General features: G+C 41.6%; 1 protein-coding gene across 50 annotated transcripts; it reads left to right on the top strand.

Annotated features, from left to right (window-relative positions):
- Positions 1–109: 109 nt before the first annotated feature.
- LOC110524842 (uncharacterized) lies at positions 110–26,293 on the top strand. 50 transcript variants are annotated; one of them, XM_090236344.1, is made up of 14 exons: positions 110–391; positions 580–852; positions 17,587–17,892; positions 19,149–19,196; positions 19,317–19,373; positions 20,429–20,485; positions 21,973–22,020; positions 22,141–22,197; positions 23,253–23,309; positions 24,797–24,844; positions 24,965–25,021; positions 25,299–25,346; positions 25,480–25,536; positions 25,810–26,293. In XM_090236344.1, the coding sequence occupies exons 1-14, from the start codon at positions 334–336 to the stop codon at positions 25,959–25,961; spliced, it is 1,323 nt and encodes a 440-aa protein (XP_090092470.1). In that variant the 5' UTR covers positions 110–333; the 3' UTR covers positions 25,962–26,293. The 50 variants fall into 50 exon arrangements, with proteins under 50 accessions (XP_090092470.1, XP_090092469.1, XP_090092481.1 ...); XM_090236343.1 differs by having other exon boundaries at positions 25,807–26,293; XM_090236355.1 differs by lacking the exon at positions 19,317–19,373.
- Positions 26,294–26,348: the final 55 nt, after the last annotated feature.

The following is a 26,348-nucleotide window of genomic DNA, read 5'->3' as shown; positions in this document are numbered from 1 at the left end:
TAATTTAACTTAATTTTTTTTTACAAAATTGCAAAACATTTGAACAAAAACACAGCCATTGTTATTCTGTATGTTATATCAGTGTGTGTATGTTTGTGTGTGTCTACAGATTAAAACATGTCCCAATGTCATTGTTCCTGGGTTTGCGTGTGAGGATGTTGGCAGGCCTGGGAAGACAGGAAGGAGTCTGCTGAAGAGTGCCCTGCAGTGGGGCCAAGAACTGCCTGGCCTGCTGTAGAGTGTATGAACTGACGTGAATTCCCCCTCATCTCAGTCGTCAGTTCCACTGGAGCTCTTGCAGACTACAGTCACAGGAGACTACTGAAGAGGACAATGGAGTACCTGCAATCCTATCACTGTTTACTATGCTACCTTCTGCTGGCTCTTAGAGGTACCCATCCTCCATTCTACTTTTTCTTAAATACATGTATTAACAATAATGTAATATTTATTGTTGACAGTTGAAAAAAGTTTGAAGTAACTAATTTAAGATTTTTGTAAAACAAAGAAGACTGTAAAAAAAAATCCATATTCAATACACCATGTAATTTACTGTTGCCGGTTATAACTTTTATTTAGATCCTGCACTCTGTGCTAAAGAGATCACTGTTAGCCCAGCCAAACCCGTTGTCAAGGTGGGAGATGCTGTGACCTTGATCTGTGAGACAACCTGCTCCCAAGGCAAACCACGCTGGATGAAACTAGACGAGAGCGATGTCACTCAGAATACCACAAAAAACAGAAGTTATCTCCATATTGCAGCTGTACACCCGAATCACGAGGGAAAGTATACCTGCACAGCAGAAAAATGTAGGACACAGAGGAAGGAAACAATCCAGCTCAGAGTTTACTGTAAGTTACTGACCTGGGATCATTTATGTAGGTCCATGGGTTTCAAAGTCAGCTTCTCTACCCCTTAATGATTACATATCGGCTCAGATACTCTCTTCTCTACCCCTTGATGATTACATATCGGCTCAGATACTCTCTTCTCTACCCCTTAATGATTACATATCGGCTAGTTAAAGTTACTCTCTCCTCTACCCCTTAATGATTACATATCGGCTCAGATACTCTCTTCTCTACCCCTTGATGATTACATATCGGCTCAGATACTCTCTTCTCTACCCCTTGATGATTACATATCGGCTCAGATACTCTCTTCTCTACCCCTTGATGATTACATATCGGCTAGTTAAAGATCCTCTCTTCTCTACCCCTTAATGATTACATATCGGCTCAGATACTCTCTTCTCTACCCCTTAATGATTACATATCGGCTCAGATACTCTCTTCTCTACCCCTTAATGATTACATATCGGCTAGTTAAAGATCCTCTCTTCTCTACCCCTTAATGATTACATATCGGCTCAGATACTCTCTTCTCTACCCCTTAATGATTACATATCGGCTCAGATACTCTCTTCTCTACCCCTTAATGATTACATATCGGCTCAGATACTCTCTTCTCTACCCCTTAATGATTACATATCGGCTCAGATACTCTCTTCTCTACCCCTTAATGATTACATATCGGCTCAGATACTCTCTTCTCTACCCCTTAATGATTACATATCGGCTCAGTTACTCTCTTCTCTACCCCTTAATGATTACATATCGGCTCAGATACTCTCTTCTCTACCCCTTAATGATTACATATCGGCTCAGTTACTCTCTTCTCTACCCCTTAATGATTACATATCGGCTAGTTCAAGTTACTCTCTTCTCTACCACTTAATAATTACACATTGGCTAGTTAAAGTTACTCTCTTCTCTACCCCTTAATGATTACATATCGGCTCAGATACTCTCTTCTCTACCCCTTAATGATTACATATCGGCTCAGATACTCTCTTCTCTACCCCTTAATGATTATCTCTTCTCTACCCCTTAATGATTACATATCGGCTAGTTAAAGTTACTCTCTCCTCTACCCCTTAATGATTACATATCGGCTCAGATATTCTCTTCTCTACCCCTTAATGATTACATATCGGCTCAGATACTCTCTTCTCTACCCCTTATGGATTACATATCGGCTAGTTAAAGTTATTCTCTTCTCTACCCCTTGATGATTACATATCGGCTCAGATACTCTCTTCTCTACACCTTAATGATTACATATCGGCTAGTTAAAGTTACTCTCTTCTCTACCCCTTGATGATTACATATCGGCTCAGATACTCTCTTCTCTACCCCTTAATGGTTACATATCGGCTCAGATACTCTCTTCTCTACCCCTTAATGATTACATATCGGCTAGATAAAGTTACTCTCTTCTCTACCCCTTAATGATTACATATCGGCTCAGATACTCTCTTCTCTACCCCTTAATGATTACATATCGGCTCAGATACTCTCTTCTCTACCCCTTAATGATTACATATCGGCTAGTTAAAGTTACTCTCTTCTCTACCCCTTGATGATTACATATCGGCTCAGATACTCTCTTCTCTACCCCTTAATGATTACATATCGGCTCAGATACTCTCTTCTCTACCCCTTAATGATTACATATCGGCTCAGATACTCTCTTCTCTACCCCTTGATGATTACATATCGGCTCAGATACTCTCTTCTCTACCCCTTGATGATTACATATCGGCTCAGATACTCTCTTCTCTACCCCTTCATGATTACATATCGGCTCAGATACTCTCTTCTCTACCCCTTGATGATTACATATCGGCTCAGATACTCTCTTCTCTACCCCTTAATGATTACATATCGGCTAGTTAAAGTTACTCTCTCCTCTACCCCTTAATGATTACATATCGGCTCAGATACTCTCTTCTCTACCCCTTGATGATTACATATCGGCTCAGATACACTCTTCTCTACCCCTTAATGATTACATATCGGCTCAGATACTCTCTTCTCTACCCCTTGATGATTACATATCGGCTCAGATACTCTCTTCTCTACCCCTTAATGATTACATATCGGCTCAGATACTCTCTTCTCTACCCCTTAATGATTACATATTGGCTAGTTAAAGTTACTCTCTTCTCTACCCCTTAATGATTACATATCGGCTCAGATACTCTCTTCTCTACCCCTTAATGATTACATATCGGCTCAGATACTCTCTTCTCTACCCCTTAATGATTACATATCGGCTCAGATACTCTCTTCTCTACCCCTTAATGATTACATATCGGCTAGTTAAAGTTACTCTCTTCTCTACCCCTTGATGATTACATATCGGCTCAGATACTCTTTTCTCTACCCCTTAATGATTACATATCGGCTCAGATACTCTCTTCTCTACCCCTTAATGATTACAAATCGGCTCAGATACTCTCTTCTCTACCCCTTGATGATTACATATCGGCTCAGATACTCTCTTCTCTACCCCTTAATGATTACATATCGGCTAGTTAAAGTTACTCTCTCCTCTACCCCTTAATGATTACATATCGGCTCAGATACTCTCTTCTCTACCTCTTGATGATTACATATCGGCTCAGATACTCTCTTCTCTACCCCTTGATGATTACATATCGGCTCAGATACTCTCTTCTCTAACCCTTAATGATTACATATCGGTTAGTTAAAGTTACTCTCTTCTCTACCCCTTAATGATTACATATTGGCTAGTTAAAGTTACTCTCTTCTCTACCCCTTAATGATTACATATAGGCTCAGATACTCTCTTCTCTACCCCTTGATGATTACATATCGGCTAGTTAAAGTTACTCTCTTCTCTACCCCTTAATGATTACCCCTTGATGATTACATATCGGCTCAGATACTCTCTTCTCTACCCCTTAATGATTACATATCGGCTCAGATACTCTCTTCTCTACCCCTTAATGATTACATATCGGCTCAGATACTCTCTTCTCTACCCCTTGATGATTACATATCGGCTCAGATACTCTCTTCTCTACCCCTTAATGATTACATATCGGCTAGTTAAAGTTACTCTCTCCTCTACCCCTTAATGATTACATATCGGCTCAGATACTCTCTTCTCTACCCCTTGATGATTACATATCGGCTCAGATACTCTCTTCTCTACCCCTTGATGATTACATATCGGCTCAGATACTCTCTTCTCTACCCCTTGATGATTACATATCGGCTAGTTAAAGATCCTCTCTTCTCTACCCCTTAATGATTACATATCGGCTCAGATACTCTCTTCTCTACCCCTTAATGATTACATATCGGCTCAGATACTCTCTTCTCTACCCCTTAATGATTACATATCGGCTAGTTAAAGATCCTCTCTTCTCTACCCCTTAATGATTACATATCGGCTCAGATACTCTCTTCTCTACCCCTTAATGATTACATATCGGCTCAGATACTCTCTTCTCTACCCCTTAATGATTACATATCGGCTCAGATACTCTCTTCTCTACCCCTTAATGATTACATATCGGCTCAGATACTCTCTTCTCTACCCCTTAATGATTACATATCGGCTCAGATACTCTCTTCTCTACCCCTTAATGATTACATATCGGCTCAGTTACTCTCTTCTCTACCCCTTAATGATTACATATCGGCTCAGATACTCTCTTCTCTACCCCTTAATGATTACATATCGGCTCAGTTACTCTCTTCTCTACCCCTTAATGATTACATATCGGCTAGTTCAAGTTACTCTCTTCTCTACCACTTAATAATTACACATTGGCTAGTTAAAGTTACTCTCTTCTCTACCCCTTAATGATTACATATCGGCTCAGATACTCTCTTCTCTACCCCTTAATGATTACATATCGGCTCAGATACTCTCTTCTCTACCCCTTAATGATTATCTCTTCTCTACCCCTTAATGATTACATATCGGCTAGTTAAAGTTACTCTCTCCTCTACCCCTTAATGATTACATATCGGCTCAGATATTCTCTTCTCTACCCCTTAATGATTACATATCGGCTCAGATACTCTCTTCTCTACCCCTTATGGATTACATATCGGCTAGTTAAAGTTATTCTCTTCTCTACCCCTTGATGATTACATATCGGCTCAGATACTCTCTTCTCTACCCCTTAATGATTACATATCGGCTAGTTAAAGTTACTCTCTTCTCTACCCCTTGATGATTACATATCGGCTCAGATACTCTCTTCTCTACCCCTTAATGGTTACATATCGGCTCAGATACTCTCTTCTCTACCCCTTAATGATTACATATCGGCTAGATAAAGTTACTCTCTTCTCTACCCCTTAATGATTACATATCGGCTCAGATACTCTCTTCTCTACCCCTTAATGATTACATATCGGCTCAGATACTCTCTTCTCTACCCCTTAATGATTACATATCGGCTAGTTAAAGTTACTCTCTTCTCTACCCCTTGATGATTACATATCGGCTCAGATACTCTCTTCTCTACCCCTTAATGATTACATATCGGCTCAGATACTCTCTTCTCTACCCCTTAATGATTACATATCGGCTCAGATACTCTCTTCTCTACCCCTTGATGATTACATATCGGCTCAGATACTCTCTTCTCTACCCCTTGATGATTACATATCGGCTCAGATACTCTCTTCTCTACCCCTTCATGATTACATATCGGCTCAGATACTCTCTTCTCTACCCCTTGATGATTACATATCGGCTCAGATACTCTCTTCTCTACCCCTTAATGATTACATATCGGCTAGTTAAAGTTACTCTCTCCTCTACCCCTTAATGATTACATATCGGCTCAGATACTCTCTTCTCTACCCCTTGATGATTACATATCGGCTCAGATACTCTCTTCTCTACCCCTTAATGATTACATATCGGCTCAGATACTCTCTTCTCTACCCCTTAATGATTACATATTGGCTAGTTAAAGTTACTCTCTTCTCTACCCCTTAATGATTACATATCGGCTCAGATACTCTCTTCTCTACCCCTTAATGATTACATATCGGCTCAGATACTCTCTTCTCTACCCCTTAATGATTACATATCGGCTCAGATACTCTCTTCTCTACCCCTTAATGATTACATATCGGCTAGTTAAAGTTACTCTCTTCTCTACCCCTTGATGATTACATATCGGCTCAGATACTCTTTTCTCTACCCCTTAATGATTACATATCGGCTCAGATACTCTCTTCTCTACCCCTTAATGATTACAAATCGGCTCAGATACTCTCTTCTCTACCCCTTGATGATTACATATCGGCTCAGATACTCTCTTCTCTACCCCTTAATGATTACATATCGGCTAGTTAAAGTTACTCTCTCCTCTACCCCTTAATGATTACATATCGGCTCAGATACTCTCTTCTCTACCTCTTGATGATTACATATCGGCTCAGATACTCTCTTCTCTACCCCTTGATGATTACATATCGGCTCAGATACTCTCTTCTCTAACCCTTAATGATTACATATCGGTTAGTTAAAGTTACTCTCTTCTCTACCCCTTAATGATTACATATTGGCTAGTTAAAGTTACTCTCTTCTCTACCCCTTAATGATTACATATAGGCTCAGATACTCTCTTCTCTACCCCTTGATGATTACATATCGGCTAGTTAAAGTTACTCTCTTCTCTACCCCTTAATGATTACCCCTTGATGATTACATATCGGCTCAGATACTCTCTTCTCTACCCCTTAATGATTACATATCGGCTCAGATACTCTCTTCTCTACCCCTTAATGATTACATATCGGCTCAGATACTCTCTTCTCTACCCCTTAATGATTACATATCGGCTAGTTAAAGTTACTCTCTTCTCTACCCCTTAATGATTACATATCGGCTCAGATACTCTCTTCTCTACCCCTTAATGATTACATATCCGCTAGTTAAAGTTACTCTCTTCTCTACCCCTTAATGATTACATATCGGCTAGTTAAAGTTACTCTCTTCTCTACCCCTTAATGATTACATATCGGCTCAGATACTCTCTTCTCTACCCCTTAATGATTACATATCGGCTCAGATACTCTCTTCTCTACCCCTTAATGATTACATATCGGCTAGTTAAAGTTACTCTCTTCTCTACCCCTTAATGATTACATATCGGCTCAGATACTCTCTTCTCTACCCCTTAATGATTACATATCGGCTCAGATACTCTCTTCTCTACCCCTTAATGATTACATATCGGCTCAGATACTCTCTTCTCGACCCATTAATGATTACATATCGGCTCAGATACTCTCTTCTCTACCCCTTAATTATTACATATCGGCTAGTTAAAGATCCTGTCATGTACTGTCATGTTGTCTTGTCTCTGTCCTTTCCCTTCACCCTGTCTCCCTCTGCTGGTCGTGTTAGGTTACCTTTTCTCCCCCGCTTTCCCCCAGCTGTCCCTTGTCTCCTCTAACTACCCATTCACCCCGTTCCCCACCTGTTCCCTTTTTTCCCTCTGATTAGGTCCCAATATCTCTCTCTGTTTCTGCTCCTGTCCTTGTCGGATTCTTGTTTGTTTGTGTCATTCATGCCTGAACCAGACTGTCGTCATGTTTGCTGTAACCTTGTCCTGTCCTGTCGGAATCTGCCGGTCCATCTGAGCCTACCTATGTTTGGTAATTAAAGAAGCTCTGTTTAAGTTGATTCGCTTTTGGGTCCTCATTCACGCACCGTAACAGAAGAATCCGACCAAGAATGGACCCAGCGACTTTGGATCCTCTCCACTCAGCCGTCGAGATCCAGGGAGCGATGCTAGGCAGACACAAGCAGGAATTGTCTGCTGCTCGACATGCCGTTGAGACCCTGGCCACCCAAGTCTCCAACCTCACAGAACAGGTTCACCATCTCCGCCTCGATCCACCGGCCACTTCCAGGGCTTTCGAATCTCCGGAGCCCAGAATCAATAACCCGCCGTGTTACTCTGGGGAGCCCACTGAATGCCGCTCGTTCCTCACCCAGTGTGATATTGTGTTTTCTCTCCAGCCCAACACTTACTCCAGGAGCACTGCTCGTGTCGCCTACGTCATATCTCTCCTTATTGGACGGGCTCGTGAGTGGGGCACGGCAATCTGGGAGGCAAGGGCTGAGTGTACTAACCAGTATCAAGACTTTAAGGAGGAGATGATACGGGTTTTTGATCGATCTGTTTTTGGGGAGGAGGCTTCCAGGGCCCTGTCTTCCCTATGTCAAGGCAATCGATCCATAACAGACTACTCTATTGAGTTTCGCACTCTTGCTGTCTCCAGTGGCTGGAACGAGCCGGCCTTGCTCGCTCGTCTTCTGGAGGGTTTCCGCGCAGAGGTAAAGGATGAGATTCTCTCCCGGGAGGTTCCTTCCAGCGTGGATTCCTTGATTGAACTCGCTATTCGCATTGAGCGACGGGTTGATCTTCGTCACCGAGCTCGTGGAAAGGAGCTCGCGCTCTCCGTCGCCTCCCTCTCCGCATCACTACCATCTTCCTCTGCCGGCTCGGGTGCTGAGCCCATGCAGCTGGGAGGTATCCGCATCTCGACTGAGGAGAGGGAACGGAGAATCACCAACCGCCTCTGTCTCTATTGCGGTTCCGCTGGTCATTTTGTCACTTCATGTCCAGTAAAAGGCCAGAGCTCGTCAGTAAGCGGAGGGCTACTGGTGAGCGCTACTACTCCTGTCTCTCCTTCAAGATCCTGCACTACCTTGTCGGTCCATCTACGCTGGACCGGTTCGTCAGCTTCCTGCAGTGCCTTAATAGACTCTGGGGCGGAGGGCTGTTTTATGGACGAGACCTGGGCTCGGGAACATGACATTCCTCTCAGACAGTTAAAGGAGCCCACGGCCTTGTTCGCCCTGGATGGTAGTCCTCTCCCCAGGATTCAGCGTGAGACGCTACCTTTAACCCTCACTGTTTCTGGTAATCATAGTGAAACCATTTCTTTTTTAATTTTTCGTTCACCTTTTACACCTGTTGTTTTGGGCCATCCCTGGCTAGTTTGTCATAATCCTTCCATTAATTGGTCTAGTAATTCTATCCTCTCCTGGAACGTCTCTTGTCATGTGAAATGTTTAATGTCTGCTATCCCTCCTGTTTCCTCTGTCTCTTCTTCACAGGAGGAGCCTGGTGATTTGACAGGGGTGCCGGAGGAATATCACGATCTGCGCACGGTGTTCAGTCGGTCCAGGGCCACCTCTCTTCCTCCACACCGGTCGTATGATTGTAGTATTGATCTCCTTCCGGGAACCACCCCCCCCCGGGGTAGACTATACTCTCTGTCGGCTCCCGAACGTAAGGCTCTCGAAGATTATTTGTCTGTAGCTCTTGACGCCGGTACCATAGTCCCCTCCTCCTCTCCCGCCGGAGCGGGGTTTTTTTTTGTCAAGAAGAAGGACGGGTCTCTGCGCCCCTGCATAGATTATCGAGGGCTGAATGACATAACAGTGAAGAATCGTTATCCGCTTCCTCTTATGTCTTCAGCCTTCGAGATCCTGCAGGGAGCCAGGTTTTTCACTAAGTTGGACCTTCGTAACGCTTACCATCTCGTGCGCATCAGGGAGGGGGACGAGTGGAAGACGGCGTTTAACACTCCGTTAGGGCACTTTGAATACCGGGTTCTTCCTTTCGGCCTCGCTAACGCTCCAGCTGTCTTTCAGGCATTAGTCAATGATGTCCTGAGAGACATGCTGAACATCTTTGTTTTCGTTTACCTTGACGATATCCTGATTTTTTCACCGTCACTCCAGATTCATGTTCAGCACGTTCGACGTGTCCTCCAGCGCCTTTTAGAGAATTGTCTTTTTGTGAAGGCTGAGAAGTGCACTTTTCATGCCTCCTCCGTCACATTTCTCGGTTCTGTTATTTCCGCTGAAGGCATTAAGATGGATCCCGCTAAGGTCCAAGCTGTCATTGATTGGCCCGTCCCTAAGTCACGCGTCGAGCTGCAGCGCTTTCTCGGCTTCGCGAACTTCTATCGTCGTTTCATCCGTAATTTCGGTCAGGTGGCAGCTCCTCTCACAGCCCTTACTTCTGTCAAGACGTGCTTTAAGTGGTCCGTTTCCGCCCAGGGAGCTTTTGATCTCCTCAAGAATCGTTTTACATCCGCTCCTATCCTTGTTACACCTGACGTCTCTAGACAGTTCGTTGTCGAGGTTGACGCGTCAGAGGTGGGAGTGGGAGCCATCCTTTCTCAGCGCTCCCTCTCTGACGACAAGGTCCACCCATGCGCGTATTTTTCTCATCGCCTGTCGCCGTCGGAACGTAACTATGATGTGGGTAACCGCGAACTGCTCGCCATCCGGTTAGCCCTAGGCGAATGGCGACAGTGGTTGGAGGGGGCGACCGTTCCTTTTGTCGTTTGGACTGACCATAGGAACCTTGAGTACATCCGTTCTGCCAAACGACTTAATGCGCGTCAGGCGCGTTGGGCGCTGTTTTTCGCTCGTTTCGAGTTCGTGATTTCTTATCGTCCGGGCTCTAAGAACACCAAGCCTGATGCTTTGTCTCGTCTCTTCAGTTCTTCAGTAGCCTCCACTGACCCCGAGGGGATTCTCCCTGAGGGGCGTGTTGTCGGGTTGACTGTCTGGGGAATTGAGAGGCAGGTAAAGCAAGCACTCACTCAAACTCCGTCGCCGCGCGCTTGTCCTAGGAACCTTCTTTTCGTTCCCGTTCCTACTCGTCTGGCCGTTCTTCAGTGGGCTCACTCTGCCAAGTTAGCCGGCCACCCTGGCGTTCGGGGTACGCTTGCTTCCATTCGCCAGCGTTTCTGGTGGCCCACCCGGGAGCATGACACGCGTCGTTTCGTGGCTGCTTGTTCGGTCTGCGCGCAGACTAAGTCCGGTAACTCTCCTCCTGCCGGCCGTCTCAGGCCGCTTCCTATTCCCTCTCGACCGTGGTCTCACATCGCCTTAGATTTTGTCACCGGACTGCCTTCGTCAGCGGGGAAGACTGTTATTCTTACGGTTGTCGATAGGTTCTCTAAGGCGGCTCATTTCATTCCCCTTGCTAAGCTTCCTTCTGCTAAAGAGACGGCACAAATCATCATCGAGAATGTTTTCAGAATTCATGGCCTTCCGTCAGACGTCGTTTCGGACAGAGGTCCGCAATTCACGTCTCAATTTTGGAGGGAGTTTTGCCGTTTGATTGGGGCTTCCGTCAGTCTCTCTTCCGGCTTTCACCCCCAGTCTAACGGTCAAGCAGAACGGGCCAATCAGACTATTGGTCGCATCTTACGCAGTCTTTCTTTTCGCAACCCTGCGTCTTGGTCAGAACAGCTCCCCTGGGCAGAATACGCCCACAACTCGCTTCCTTCGTCTGCGACCGGGCTATCTCCTTTTCAGAGTAGCCTCGGGTACCAGCCTCCGTTGTTCTCATCTCAGTTCGCCGAGTCCAGCGTCCCCTCCGCTCAGGCTTTTGTCCAACGTTGCGAGCGCACCTGGAAGAGGGTCAGGTCTGCACTTTGCCGTTATAGGGCGCAGACTGTGAGAGCTGCTAATAAGCGTAGAACTAAGAGCCCTAGGTATTGTCGCGGTCAGAGAGTTTGGCTCTCCACTCAGAACCTTCCCCTTAAGACGGCTTCTCGCAAGTTGACCCCGCGGTTCATTGGTCCATTCCGTATCTCTCAGGTCATTAATCCTGTCGCAGTGCGACTTCTTCTTCCGCGATATCTTCGTTGCGTCCACCCGGTCTTCCATGTCTCCTGTGTTAAGCCCGTTCTTCGCGCCCCCGCTCGTCTTCCCCCCCCCCCCCCATCCTTGTCGAGGGCGCACCTATCTACAGGGTCCGTAAAATCTTGGACATGCGTCCTCGGGGCCGTGGTCATCAGTACCTAGTTGACTGGGAGGGGTACGGTCCTGAGGAGAGGAGTTGGGTTCCCTCTCGGGACGTGCTGGACCGTGCGCTGATTGATGATTTCCTCCGTTGCCGCCAGGTTTCCTCCTCGAGTGCGCCAGGAGGCGCTCGGTGAGTGGGGGGGTACTGTCATGTACTGTCATGTTGTCTTGTCTCTGTCCTTTCCCTTCACCCTGTCTCCCTCTGCTGGTCGTGTTAGGTTACCTTTTCTCCCCCGCTTTCCCCCAGCTGTCCCTTGTCTCCTCTAACTACCCATTCACCCCGTTCCCCACCTGTTCCCTTTTTTCCCTCTGATTAGGTCCCAATATCTCTCTCTGTTTCTGCTCCTGTCCTTGTCGGATTCTTGTTTGTTTGTGTCATTCATGCCTGAACCAGACTGTCGTCATGTTTGCTGTAACCTTGTCCTGTCCTGTCGGAATCTGCCGGTCCATCTGAGCCTACCTATGTTTGGTAATTAAAGAAGCTCTGTTTAAGTTGATTCGCTTTTGGGTCCTCATTCACGCACCGTAACAGATCCTCTCTTCTCTACCCCTTAATGATTACATATCGGCTCAGATACTCTCTTCTCTACCCCTTAATGATTACATATCGGCTAGTTAAAGTTACTCTCTTCTCTACCCCTTAATGATTACATATCGGCTCAGATACTCTCTTCTCTACCCCTTAATGATTACATATCGGCTCAGATACTCTCTTCTCTACCCCTTAATGATTACATATCGGCTCAGATACTCTCTTCTCTACCCCTTAATGATTACATATCGGCTCAGATACTCTCTTCTCTACCCCTTAATGATTACATATCGGCTCAGATACTCTCTTCTCTACCCCTTAATGATTACATATCGGCTCAGATACTCTCTTCTCTACCCCTTGATGATTACATATCGGCTCAGAGACTCTCTTCTCTACCCCTTAATGATTACATATCCGCTAGTTAAAGTTACTCTCTTCTCTACCCCTTAATGATTACATATCGGCTAGTTAAAGTTACTCTCTTCTCTACCCCTTAATGATTACATATCGGCTCAGATACTCTCTTCTCTACCCCTTAATGATTACATATCGGCTCAGATACTCTCTTCTCTACCCCTTAATGATTACATATCGGCTCAGATACTCTCTTCTCGACCCATTAATGATTACATATCGGCTCAGATACTCTCTTCTCTACCCCTTAATTATTACATATCGGCTAGTTAAAGATCCTCTCTTCTCTACCCCTTAATGATTACATATAGGCTCAGATACTCTCTTCTCTACCCCTTGATGATTACATATCGGCTAGTTAAAGTTACTCTCTTCTCTACCCCTTAATGATTACCCCTTGATGATTACATATCGGCTCAGATACTCTCTTCTCTACCCCTTAATGATTACATATCGGCTCAGATACTCTCTTCTCTACCCCTTAATGATTACATATCGGCTCAGATACTCTCTTCTCTACCCCTTAATGATTACATATCGGCTAGTTAAAGTTACTCTCTTCTCTACCCCTTAATGATTACATATCGGCTCAGATACTCTCTTCTCTACCCCTTAATGATTACATATCGGCTCAGATACTCTCTTCTCTACCCCTTAATGATTACATATCGGCTCAGATACTCTCTTCTCTACCCCTTAATGATTACATATCGGCTCAGATACTCTCTTCTCTACCCCTTAATGATTACATATCCGCTAGTTAAAGTTACTCTCTTCTCTACCCCTTAATGATTACATATCGGCTAGTTAAAGTTACTCTCTTCTCTACCCCTTAATGATTACATATCGGCTCAGATACTCTCTTCTCTACCCCTTAATGATTACATATCGGCTCAGATACTCTCTTCTCTACCCCTTAATGATTACATATCGGCTCAGATACTCTCTTCTCGACCCATTAATGATTACATATCGGCTCAGATACTCTCTTCTCTACCCCTTAATTATTACATATCGGCTAGTTAAAGATCCTCTCTTCTCTTCCCCTTAATGATTACATATCGGCTCAGATACTCTCTTCTCTACCCCTTAATGATTACATATCGGCTAGTTAAAGTTACTCTCTTCTCTACCCCTTAATGATTACATATCGGCTCAGATACTCTCTTCTCTACCCCTTAATGATTACATATCGGCTCAGATACTCTCTTCTCTACCCCTTAATGATTACATATCGGCTCAGATACTCTCTTCTCGACCCATTAATGATTACATATCGGCTCAGATACTCTCTTCTCTACCCCTTAATGATTACATATCGGCTAGTTAAAGTTACTCTCTTCTCTACCCCTTAATGATTACATATCGGCTCAGATACTCTCTTCTCTACCCCTTGATGATTACATATCGGCTCAGATACTCTCTTCTCTACCCCTTAATGATTACATATCGGCTCAGATACTCTCTTCTCTACCCCTTGATGATTACATATCGGCTCAGATACTCTCTTCTCTACCCCTTGATGATTACATATCGGCTCAGATACTCTCTTCTCTACCCCTTGATGATTACATATCGGCTCAGATACTCTCTTCTCTACCCCTTGATGATTACATATCGGCTAGTTAAAGATCCTCTCTTCTCTACCCCTTAATGATTACATATCGGCTCAGATACTCTCTTCTCTACCCCTTAATGATTACATATCGGCTCAGATACTCTCTTCTCTACCCCTTAATGATTACATATCGGCTAGTTAAAGATCCTCTCTTCTCTACCCCTTAATGATTACATATCGGCTCAGATACTCTCTTCTCTACCCCTTAATGATTACATATCGGCTCAGATACTCTCTTCTCTACCCCTTGGTGATTACATATTGGCTCAGATACTCTCTTCTCTACCCCTTAATGATTACATATCGGCTCAGATACTCTCTTCTCTACCCCTTAATGATTACATATCGGCTCAGATACTCTCTTCTCTACCCCTTAATGATTACATATCGGCTCAGATACTCTCTTCTCTACCCCTTAATGATTACATATCGGCTCAGATACTCTCTTCTCTACCCCTTAATGATTACATATCGGCTCAGATACTCTCTTCTCTACCCCTTGATGATTACATATCGGCTCAGATACTCTCTTCTCTACCCCTTAATGATTACATATCCGCTAGTTAAAGTTACTCTCTTCTCTACCCCTTAATGATTACATATCGGCTAGTTAAAGTTACTCTCTTCTCTACCCCTTAATGATTACATATCGGCTCAGATACTCTCTTCTCTACCCCTTAATGATTACATATCGGCTCAGATACTCTCTTCTCTACCCCTTAATGATTACATATCGGCTCAGATACTCTCTTCTCGACCCATTAATGATTACATATCGGCTCAGATACTCTCTTCTCTACCCCTTAATTATTACATATCGGCTAGTTAAAGATCCTCTCTTCTCTACCCCTTAATGATTACTTATAGGCTCAGATACTCTCTTCTCTACCCCTTGATGATTACATATCGGCTAGTTAAAGTTACTCTCTTCTCTACCCCTTAATGATTACCCCTTGATGATTACATATCGGCTCAGATACTCTCTTCTCTACCCCTTAATGATTACATATCGGCTCAGATACTCTCTTCTCTACCCCTTAATGATTACATATCGGCTCAGATACTCTCTTCTCTACCCCTTAATGATTACATATCGGCTAGTTAAAGTTACTCTCTTCTCTACCCCTTAATGATTACATATCGGCTCAGATACTCTCTTCTCTACCCCTTAATGATTACATATCGGCTCAGATACTCTCTTCTCTACCCCTTAATGATTACATATCGGCTCAGATACTCTCTTCTCTACCCCTTAATGATTACATATCGGCTCAGATACTCTCTTCTCTACCCCTTAATGATTACATATCGGCTCAGATACTCTCTTCTCTACCCCTTAATGATTACATATCGGCTCAGATACTCTCTTCTCTACCCCTTAATGATTACATATCCGCTAGTTAAAGTTACTCTCTTCTCTACCCCTTAATGATTACATATCGGCTCAGATACTCTCTTCTCTACCCCTTAATGATTACATATCGGCTCAGATACTCTCTTCTCTACCCCTTAATTATTACATATCGGCTAGTTAAAGATCCTCTCTTCTCTTCCCCTTAATGATTACATATCGGCTCAGATACTCTCTTCTCTACCCCTTAATGATTACATATCGGCTAGTTAAAGTTACTCTCTTCTCTACCCCTTAATGATTACATATCGGCTCAGATACTCTCTTCTCTACCCCTTAATGATTACATATCGGCTCAGATACTCTCTTCTCTACCCCTTAATGATTACATATCGGCTCAGATACTCTCTTCTCTACCCCTTAATGATTACATATCGGCTCAGATACTCTCTTCTCTACCCCTTAATGATTACATATCGGCTCAGATACTCTCTTCTCGACCCATTAATGATTACATATCGGCTCAGATACTCTCTTCTCTACCCCTTAATTATTACATATCGGCTAGTTAAAGATCCTCTCTTCTCTACCCCTTAATGATTACATATCGGCTAGTTAAAGTTACTCTCTTCTCTACCCCTTAATGATTACATATCGGCTCAGATACTCTCTTCTCTACCCCTTGATGATTACATATCGGCTCAGATACCCTCTTCTCTACCCCTTAATGATTACATATCGGCTCAGATACTCTCTTCTCTACCCCTTGATGATTACATATCGGCTCAGATACTCTCTTCTCTACCCCTTGATGATTACATATCGGCTAGTTAAAGATCCTCTCTTCTCTACCCCTTAATGATTACATATCGGCTCAGATACTCTCTTCTCTACCCCTTAAGGATTACATATCGGCTCAGATACTCTCTTCTCTACCCCTTAATGATTACATATCGGCTAGTTAAAGATCCTCTCTTCTCTACCCCTTAATGATTACATATCGGCTCAGATACTCTCTTCTCTACCCCTTAATGATTACATATCGGCTCAGATACTCTCTTCTCTACCCCTTGATGATTACATATCGGCTCAGATACTCTCTTCTCTACCCCTTGGTGATTACATATTGGCTCAGATACTCTCTTCTCTACCCCTTAATGATTACATATCGGCTCAGATACTCTCTTCTCTACCCCTTAATGATTACATATCGGCTCAGATACTCTCTTCTCTACCCCTTAATGATTACATATCGGCTCAGATACTCTCTTCTCTACCCCTTGATGATTACATATCGGCTCAGATACTCTCTTCTCTACCCCTTAATGATTACATATCGGCTCAGATACTCTCTTCTCTACCCCTTAATGATTACATATCGGCTCAGATACTCTCTTCTCTACCCCTTAATGATTACATATCGGCTCAGATACTCTCTTCTCTACCCCTTAATGATTACATATCGGCTCAGATACTCTTTTCTCTACCCCTTAATGATTACATATCTGCTCAGTTACTCTCTTCTCTACCCCTTAATGATTACATATCGGCTCAGATACTCTCTTCTCTACCCCTTAATGATTACATATCGGCTCAGATACTCTCTTCTCTACCCCTTAATGATTACATATCGGCTCAGATACTCTCTTCTCTACCCCTTAATGATTACATATCGGCTCAGATACTCTCTTCTCTACCCCTTAATGATTACATATCGGTTCAGATACTCTCTTCTCTACCCCTTAATGATTACATATCGGCTCAGATACTCTCTTCTCTACCCCTTAATGATTACATATCGGCTCAGATACTCTCTTCTCTACCCCTTAATGATTACATAAAATAAAGGTACATTAAATAAAGGTGAAATAAAAAAATTAAAAAAACATATCGGCTCAGATACTCTCTTCTCTACCTGCTAAAATACTTTATTCTCTATGCTCCTTAACTGATATCTATCATGGTCTCTACTCCTCTAGCTTTCCCGGTGCCTGTCCTGTCCACAGTGCCAGAGAACCCTGTCTCTGGTCAACCTTTTAAGGTGAAATGCACACTGACAAACGTTTACCACGGAGAATATGACAACGTTGAGATGCTTCTCTTGCACCTTGAGAGGCTTGAAACAGAACACTCCAAAAACTGTAATGATGACAGATTTTGTGATCATACGTGGTCTTCTAAGAATCAGATGGGCACTAGCAAAACAGATTATCAGTGTGAAACCAATCTTACTATTGGCCCTAACAGCTTTACTGAAAAGGCTCGTCTTACCATACATTTCCAGGGTAAGTTGTTTCAATTTGAGGTATTTCATACAGTATATTTAATACAGTAGACTCTATGTTAGTCGGTTCTGTGTTAGTCAGCTCTATGTTAGTAGACTCTATGTTAGTTAACTCTATGTTTGTTTGCTCTATGTTAGTAGGCTGAATGTTAGTAAGCTCTATGTTAGTAGGCTCTATGTTAGTAGACTCTATGTTAGTAGACTCTATGTTAGTAGACTCTATGTTAGCAGGTTCTATGTGAGTTGACTCTATGTTAGTAGTCTCTGTTAGTTGACTTTGTTATTAGGCTGAATGTTAGTAAGCTCTATGTTAGTAGACTCTATGTTAGTAGGCTCTATGTTAGTAGACTATGTTAGTAGGTTCTATGTTAGTTGACTCTATGTTAGTAGGCTGAATGTTAGTATGTTCTTTGTTAGTAGGTTTTATGTTAGTAGTTTCTATGTTAGTAGGCTCTATGTTAGTAGGCTGAATGTTAGTATGTTCTATGTTAGTAGGTTCTATGTTAGTTGACTCTATGTTAGTTGACTTTATGTTAGTAGGCTCTATGTTAGTAGACTATGTTAGTAGGTTCTATGTTAGTTGACTCTATGTTAGTAGACTCTATGTTAGTAGGCTCTATGTTAGTAGACTATGTTAGTAGGTTCTATGTTAGTTGACTCTATGTTAGTAGGCTGAATGTTAGTATGTTCTATGTTAGCAGGTTCTATGTTAGTTGACTCTATGTTAGTTGACTTTATGTTAGTAAGCTGAATGTTAGTAGACTCTATGTTAGTAGACTCGATGTTAGTAAACTCTGTTAGTAGACTCTATGTTAGTTGACTCTATGTTAGTAGGCTCTATGTTAGTAGGCTCTATGTTAGTAGAGTTTGAGTTTGAAAAGTAATTCATGCTATATGAAGTAAGTTGAAGCCTAATATTTACTTTAGTGATAAGTAGAATGTATTACTATAATTTTAAATGGCATTCAGACCTCAATCTCATCCGTTAAATACTACCTGCTCAGTATAAAAAGTAAGAAAATGTATTTCCTAACTACTGTAAGTCGCTCTGGATAAGATATTCTGCTAAATGACTAAAATGTAAATGCAGATATTTAAAATAAGGAAGGTGAAAATCAATGTGAGATACGTAGATCAATCTGAGCACAAAGTTCTATATTTAATGAATGAGATTGAGGTCTGAATGCCATTCAAAATGAGTTTCCACCTCTTCATCAGTGTGATGATGGTTTGACTGTGTTGATTTGTTGTTGTCAGGTGATGCTGGTGATGACTATAATGATACCAGAAGCACTGCCATGTCTCGTGAGTATGTTATATAAAATGTAATAGAATTGAACGTCATCTTTTGGGCGTCTCCACATTTCAGACTGAAGATAAAACGAATAGAATATTTTTTTTACTGTACTGTTATTCCTTTGTCAGCTGAACAGATGGAAACACAAACGTCAGAACCTGTCAGTACAGAAGGCAAAGGTCAAGGTGAGATAGATAAATCTGAGCAGGCAGTTCTACAGTATATTTAATGGAGGAGATTGAGGTCTGAATGCCATAAAAAAAATATATAGTAAGACATTCTACTTAACACTCAAGTAAATATTAGGCTACTTATTCATATAGCATGCATGACTTTTCAAACTCAATGAAAGACCAGTGATCTACATGGTGTTGTGTAAAGCCAATTTGACAAGGGGAGCTCTAGAAACATGCCTGAGTTTCCGAGTTGGAAGACCGTTCAAAACTATTTTTCCCTGTCGGAGCTGTTTTTTTTTTCTGAGTTCCCAGTTGTTTTGAAGGCACTAAAGTCAGAGAGTTCTGAGTTCCCAGTTGTTTTGAACGTGGCAATTTTGATTATGGTTTGACCTTTGCTGCATTCAAAGCAACTGGGAACTTTGAACACAGATATCTCCAACTTTTTACTTCAGTGGGTTCAAGACAAGTGGTAACTCTGAAAAATACGAGCTCGAAATTCCGAGTCGGAAACTCTGCCATCTTTCTGGAGTTCCAACGTTGCGACCTGAAGATCACTGACGTCATGATTTGACTTCGTTTTTTTTGTTGATTTCCCAGTTGTCTTGAAAGCAGCTACTGATTTAGAGATGGAAAATCAACCAACCCCTTGTCAAATTGGCATTACTCTATACCATGTAAATCACTGGTTTTTTATTTACTTTTCAAAGTTATGCATGGTATATTAATGAGTAGCCTAATATTTATTTTCGTGATAAGTAGAATGTATTACTATAATTTTAAATGCCGTTCAGACCTCAATCTCATCCGTTAAATACTGCCTGCCAGTATAAAAAAGTAAGAAAATGTATTTCCTCACTACTGTAAGTCGTAAGAGCTTCTGCTAAATGACTAAAATGTAAATGCAGAAATGTTAAATAATGTTGTCGGAGGTCAATGTGAAATACGAAGATCAATCTGAGCACGAAGTTCTATATTTAATGCATGAGATTGAGGTTTGAATGCCATTAAAAATGATAGTAATACATTCTACTTATTTTTTTACTGTACTGATATTCGTTTGTCAGCTGAACAGATGGAAACACAAACGTCAGAACCTGTCAGTACGGAAGGCAAAGGTCAAGGTGAGATAGATAAATCTGAGCAGGCAGTTCTACAGTATATTTAATGGAGGAGATTGAGGTCTGAATGCCATTTAAAATTATAGTAATACATTCTACACATCACTCAAGTAAATATTAGGCTACTTATTCATATAGCATGCATGACTTTTCAAACTCAATGAAAGACCAGTGATCTACATGGTGTTGTGTAAAGCCAATTTGACAAGGGGAGCTCTAGAAAAATACCTGAGTTTCTGAGTTGGATGACCGTTCAAAATTATTTTTCCCTGTCGGAGCTCATTTTTTTTCCAGAGTTCCCAGTTGTTTTGAAGGCACTAAAGTCAGAGAGTTCTGAGTTCCGAGTTGCCAGTTGTTTTGAATGTGGCAACTTTGATGATGGTTCGACTGTTGCTGCATTCAATGCAACTGGGAACTGGGAACACAGATATCTCCAACTTCTGACTTCAGTGGGTTCAAGACAACTGGTAACTCTGATAAATATGAGCTTGGAATTCCAAGTCGGAAACTCCGGGCATCTTTCTAGTGTTCCTACTTTCCGACCTGAAGATCACTGAAGTCATGATTTGACCTGTTTTTTGGGGGATTTCCCAGTTGTCTTGAAGGCAGTGAAGTAGGAAGTCAGAGATTTTAGAGTTCCGATAGGGCTTTTGTAACGGATGTGAAACGGCTAGCTTAGTTAGCGGTGGTCCGCGCTAAAATAGCGTTTCAATCGGCGACGTCACTTGCTCTGAGACCTTGAAGTAGTAGTTCCCCTTGCTCTGCAAGAGCCGCGGGTTTTGTGGAGCGATGGGTAAACGATGCTTCGTGGGTAACTGTTGATGTGTGCAGATGGTCCCTGGTTCGCGCCCGGGTATGGGCGAGGGGACGGTCTAAATTTACACCGTTACACTTTCATGACAACTCAGTCATGTTCAGGTCTGAGTCAGTCAAGTTTAGATCTGAGTTCCAACGTTGCGACCTGAATATCACTGACGTCATGATTTGACTTCGTTTTTTTTGTTGATTTTCCAGTTGTCTTGAAAGCATCTACTGATTTAGAGATGGAAAATCAACCAACCCCTTGTCAAATTGGCATTACTCTACACCATGTAGATCACTGGTTTTTAATTTACTTTTCAAAGTTATGCATGGTATATTAATGAGTAGCCTAATATTTATTTTAGTGATAAGTAGAATGTATTACTATAATTTTAAATGGCATTCAGACCTCAATCTCATCCGTTAAATACTACCTGCTCAGTATAAAAAGTAAGAAAATGTATTTCCTAACTACTGTAAGTCGCTCTGGATAAGATCTTCTGCTAAATGACTAAAATGTAAATGCAGATATTTAAAATAAGGAAGGTGAAAATCAATGTGAGATACGTAGATCAATCTGAGCACGAAGTTCTAAATTTAATGAATGAGATTGAGGTCTGAATGCCATTCAAAATGAGTTTCCACCTCTTCATTAGTTTGATGACGGTTGATTGATTTGTTGTTGTCAGGTGAGGCTGGTGATGACTATAATGATACCAGAAGCACTGCCATGTCTCGTGAGTATGTTATATAAAATGTAATACAATTGAATGTCATCTTTTGGGCGTCTCCACATTTCAGACTGAAGATAAAACGAATAGAATATTTTTTTTACTGTACTGTTATTCCTTTGTCAGCTGAACAGATGGAAACACAAACGTCAGAACCTGTCAGTACGGAAGGCAAAGGTCAAGGTGAGATAGATAAATCTGAGCAGGCAGTTCTACAGTATATTTAATGGAGGAGATTGAGGTCTGAATGCCATAAAAAAAATATATAGTAAGACATTCTACTTATCACTCAAGTAAATATTAGGCTACTTATTCATATAGCATGCATGACTTTTCAAACTCAATGAAAGACCAGTGATCTACATGGTGTTGTGTAAAGCCAATTTGACAAGGGGAGCTCTAGAAACATGCCTGAGTTTCCGAGTTGGAAGACCGTTCAAAACTATTTTTCCCTGTCGGAGCTGTTTTTTTTTTCTGAGTTCCCAGTTGTTTTGAAGGCACTAAAGTCAGAGAGTTCTGAGTTCCCAGTTGTTTTGAACGTGGCAATTTTGATGATGGTTTGACCTTTGCTGCATTCAAAGCAACTGGGAACTTTGACCACAGATATCTCCAACTTTTTACTTCAGTGGGTTCAAGACAAGTGGTAACTCTGAAAAATACGAGCTCGAAATTCCGAGTCGGAAACTCTGCCATCTTTCTGGAGTTCCAACGTTGCGACCTGAAGATCACTGACGTCATGATTTGACTTCGTTTTTTTTGTTGATTTCCCAGTTGTCTTGAAAGCAGCTACTGATTTAGAGATGGAAAATCAACCAACCCCTTGTCAAATTGGCATTACTCTATACCATGTAAATCACTGGTTTTTTATTTACTTTTCAAAGTTATGCATGGTATATTAATGAGTAGCCTAATATTTATTTTCGTGATAAGTAGAATGTATTACTATAATTTTAAATGCCGTTCAGACCTCAATCTCATCCGTTAAATACTGCCTGCCAGTATAAAAAAGTAAGAAAATGTATTTCCTCACTACTGTAAGTCGTAAGAGCTTCTGCTAAATGACTAAAATGTAAATGCAGAAATGTTAAATAATGTTGTCGGAGGTCAATGTGAAATACGAAGATCAATCTGAGCACGAAGTTCTATATTTAATGCATGAGATTGAGGTTTGAATGCCATTAAAAATGATAGTAATACATTCTACTTATTTTTTTACTGTACTGATATTCGTTTGTCAGCTGAACAGATGGAAACACAAACGTCAGAACCTGTCAGTACGGAAGGCAAAGGTCAAGGTGAGATAGATAAATCTGAGCAGGCAGTTCTACAGTATATTTAATGGAGGAGATTGAGGTCTGAATGCCATTTAAAATTATAGTAATACATTCTACACATCACTCAAGTAAATATTAGGCTACTTATTCATATAGCATGCATGACTTTTCAAACTCAATGAAAGACCAGTGATCTACATGGTGTTGTGTAAAGCCAATTTGACAAGGGGAGCTCTAGAAAAATACCTGAGTTTCTGAGTTGGATGACCGTTCAAAATTATTTTTCCCTGTCGGAGCTCATTTTTTTTCCAGAGTTCCCAGTTGTTTTGAAGGCACTAAAGTCAGAGAGTTCTGAGTTCCGAGTTGCCAGTTGTTTTGAATGTGGCAACTTTGATGATGGTTCGACTGTTGCTGCATTCAATGCAACTGGGAACTGGGAACACAGATATCTCCAACTTCTGACTTCAGTGGGTTCAAGACAACTGGTAACTCTGATAAATATGAGCTTGGAATTCCAAGTCGGAAACTCCGGGCATCTTTCTAGTGTTCCTACTTTCCGACCTGAAGATCACTGAAGTCATGATTTGACCTGTTTTTTGGGGGATTTCCCAGTTGTCTTGAAGGCAGTGAAGTAGGAAGTCAGAGATTTTAGAGTTCCGATAGGGCTTTTGTAACGGATGTGAAACGGCTAGCTTAGTTAGCGGTGGTCCGCGCTAAAATAGCGTTTCAATCGGCGACGTCACTTGCTCTGAGACCTTGAAGTAGTAGTTCCCCTTGCTCTGCAAGAGCCGCGGGTTTTGTGGAGCGATGGGTAAACGATGCTTCGTGGGTAACTGTTGATGTGTGCAGATGGTCCCTGGTTCGCGCCCGGGTATGGGCGAGGGGACGGTCTAAATTTACACCGTTACACTTTCATGACAACTCAGTCATGTTCAGGTCTGAGTCAGTCAAGTTCAGATCTGAGTTCCAACGTTGCGACCTGAATATCACTGACGTCATGATTTGACTTCGTTTTTTTTGTTGATTTTCCAGTTGTCTTGAAAGCATCTACTGATTTAGAGATGGAAAATCAACCAACCCCTTGTCAAATTGGCATTACTCTACACCATGTAGATCACTGGTTTTTAATTTACTTTTCAAAGTTATGCATGGTATATTAATGAGTAGCCTAATATTTATTTTAGTGATAAGTAGAATGTATTACTATAATTTTAAATGGCATTCAGACCTCAATCTCATCCGTTAAATACTACCTGCTCAGTATAAAAAGTAAGAAAATGTATTTCCTAACTACTGTAAGTCGCTCTGGATAAGATCTTCTGCTAAATGACTAAAATGTAAATGCAGATATTTAAAATAAGGAAGGTGAAAATCAATGTGAGATACGTAGATCAATCTGAGCACGAAGTTCTATATTTAAGGAATGAGATTGAGGTCTGAATGCCATTCAAAATGAGTTTCCACCTCTTCATTAGTTTGATGACGGTTGATTGATTTGTTGTTGTCAGGTGAGGCTGGTGATGACTATAATGATACCAGAAGCACTGCCATGTCTCGTGAGTATGTTATATAAAATGTAATACAATTGAATGTCATCTTTTGGGCGTCTCCACATTTCAGACTGAAGATAAAACGAATAGAATATTTTTTTTACTGTACTGTTATTCCTTTGTCAGCTGAACAGATGGAAACACAAACGTCAGAACCTGTCAGTACGGAAGGCAAAGGTCAAGGTGAGATAGATAAATCTGAGCAGGCAGTTCTACAGTATATTTAATGGAGGAGATTGAGGTCTGAATGCCATAAAAAAATATATAGTAAGACATTCTACTTATCACTCAAGTAAATATTAGGCTACTTATTCATATATCATGCATGACTTTTCAAACTCAATGAATGACCAGTGATCTACATCGTTTTGAGTAAAGACAATTTGACAAAGGGTTGGTTGAGTTTCCACCTCTTCATCAGTGTGATGATGGTTTGACTGTGTTGATTTGTTGTCATCAGGTGATGCTGGTGATGACTATAATGATCCCAGAAGCACTGCCATGTCTCGTGAGTATGTTATATAAAATGTAATAGAATTGAACGTCATCTTTTGGGCGTCTCCACATTTCAAACTGAAGATAAAACGAATAGAATATTTTTTCCTACTTCTTTTTTTACTGTACTGTTATTCCTTTGTCAGCTGAACAGATGGAAACACAAACGTCAGAACCTGTCAGTACGGAAGGCAAAGGTCAAGGTGAGATAGATAAATCTGAGCAGGCAGTTCTACAGTATATTTAACGGATGAGATTGAGGTCTGAATGCCATAAAAAAATATATATAGTAAGACATTCTACTCATCACTCAAGTAAATATTAGGCTACTTATTCATATAACATGCATGACTTTTCAAACTCAATAGAAGACCAGTGATCTACATGGGTGTTGAGTAAAGCCGATTTGACAAGGGTTTGGTTGAGTTTCCACCTCTTCATCATTGTGATGATGGTTTGACTATGTTCTCCAGCAGTGGAGTCCTCCAGCTCCACCACCACGGCCATGGTTGTACTGGGCTCCATAGTGGGATTCCTATCCATTTTCTGCTTCCTGGTTTGCCTGATCAAACGGAGTAAATGCAAGTCACCTTCCAGTGGTCCCGAGAACCATCCTGATGGCTGCTGACCACCATGACATCAGCTTCATTTTATGTTCTCAAGTTTTTGTTTTGTTCCTATGTGTTAAACGCCAATGTAGGACTCTAGCCTGCCTACATGCAACTTCCTATAACAAGTCAAAAGTAATGTATACTGAATCTGATCTCCTCATGTAATGCCTGCTGTATAAATATATATATTTTTAAACTATCTATTAAAATTAAAGCAAACATATATCCTACAAATAATAATGTACTGGGAAAATGCCAAAGAAGAACAGTCAAACAGAAACATTGTGACTAACATAAAGCATACTGTTTGATTAATATCATATGTTCATAATAAACCTCTTGAGAAACAGGATTTTTGTGATTTTTCTGTTTATTTAGGCCAGCCTGTATACTGTGTTTCTCTT

This window comes from Oncorhynchus mykiss, chromosome 5 (genome assembly GCF_057628025.1).
Source record: "Oncorhynchus mykiss isolate SJ-2025 chromosome 5, ASM5762802v1, whole genome shotgun sequence".
In the NCBI taxonomy this organism is placed as follows: Eukaryota; Metazoa; Chordata; class Actinopteri; order Salmoniformes; family Salmonidae; genus Oncorhynchus; species Oncorhynchus mykiss.
This window is presented reverse-complemented; position numbering and strand designations above follow the sequence as displayed.

Excerpts from the sequence above, each read along its gene's own strand:
- LOC110524842 (XM_090236343.1), top strand. The coding sequence starts at position 334 with ATGGAGTACCTGCAATCCTATCACTGTTTACTATGCTACCTTCTGCTG. Across the intron at positions 22,198-23,252 it reads TACGGAAGGCAAAGGTCAAG|CTGAACAGATGGAAACACAA; the intron begins GTGAGATAGATA and ends TTCGTTTGTCAG. Across the intron at positions 25,022-25,298 it reads TACGGAAGGCAAAGGTCAAG|GTGATGCTGGTGATGACTAT; the intron begins GTGAGATAGATA and ends TGTTGTCATCAG.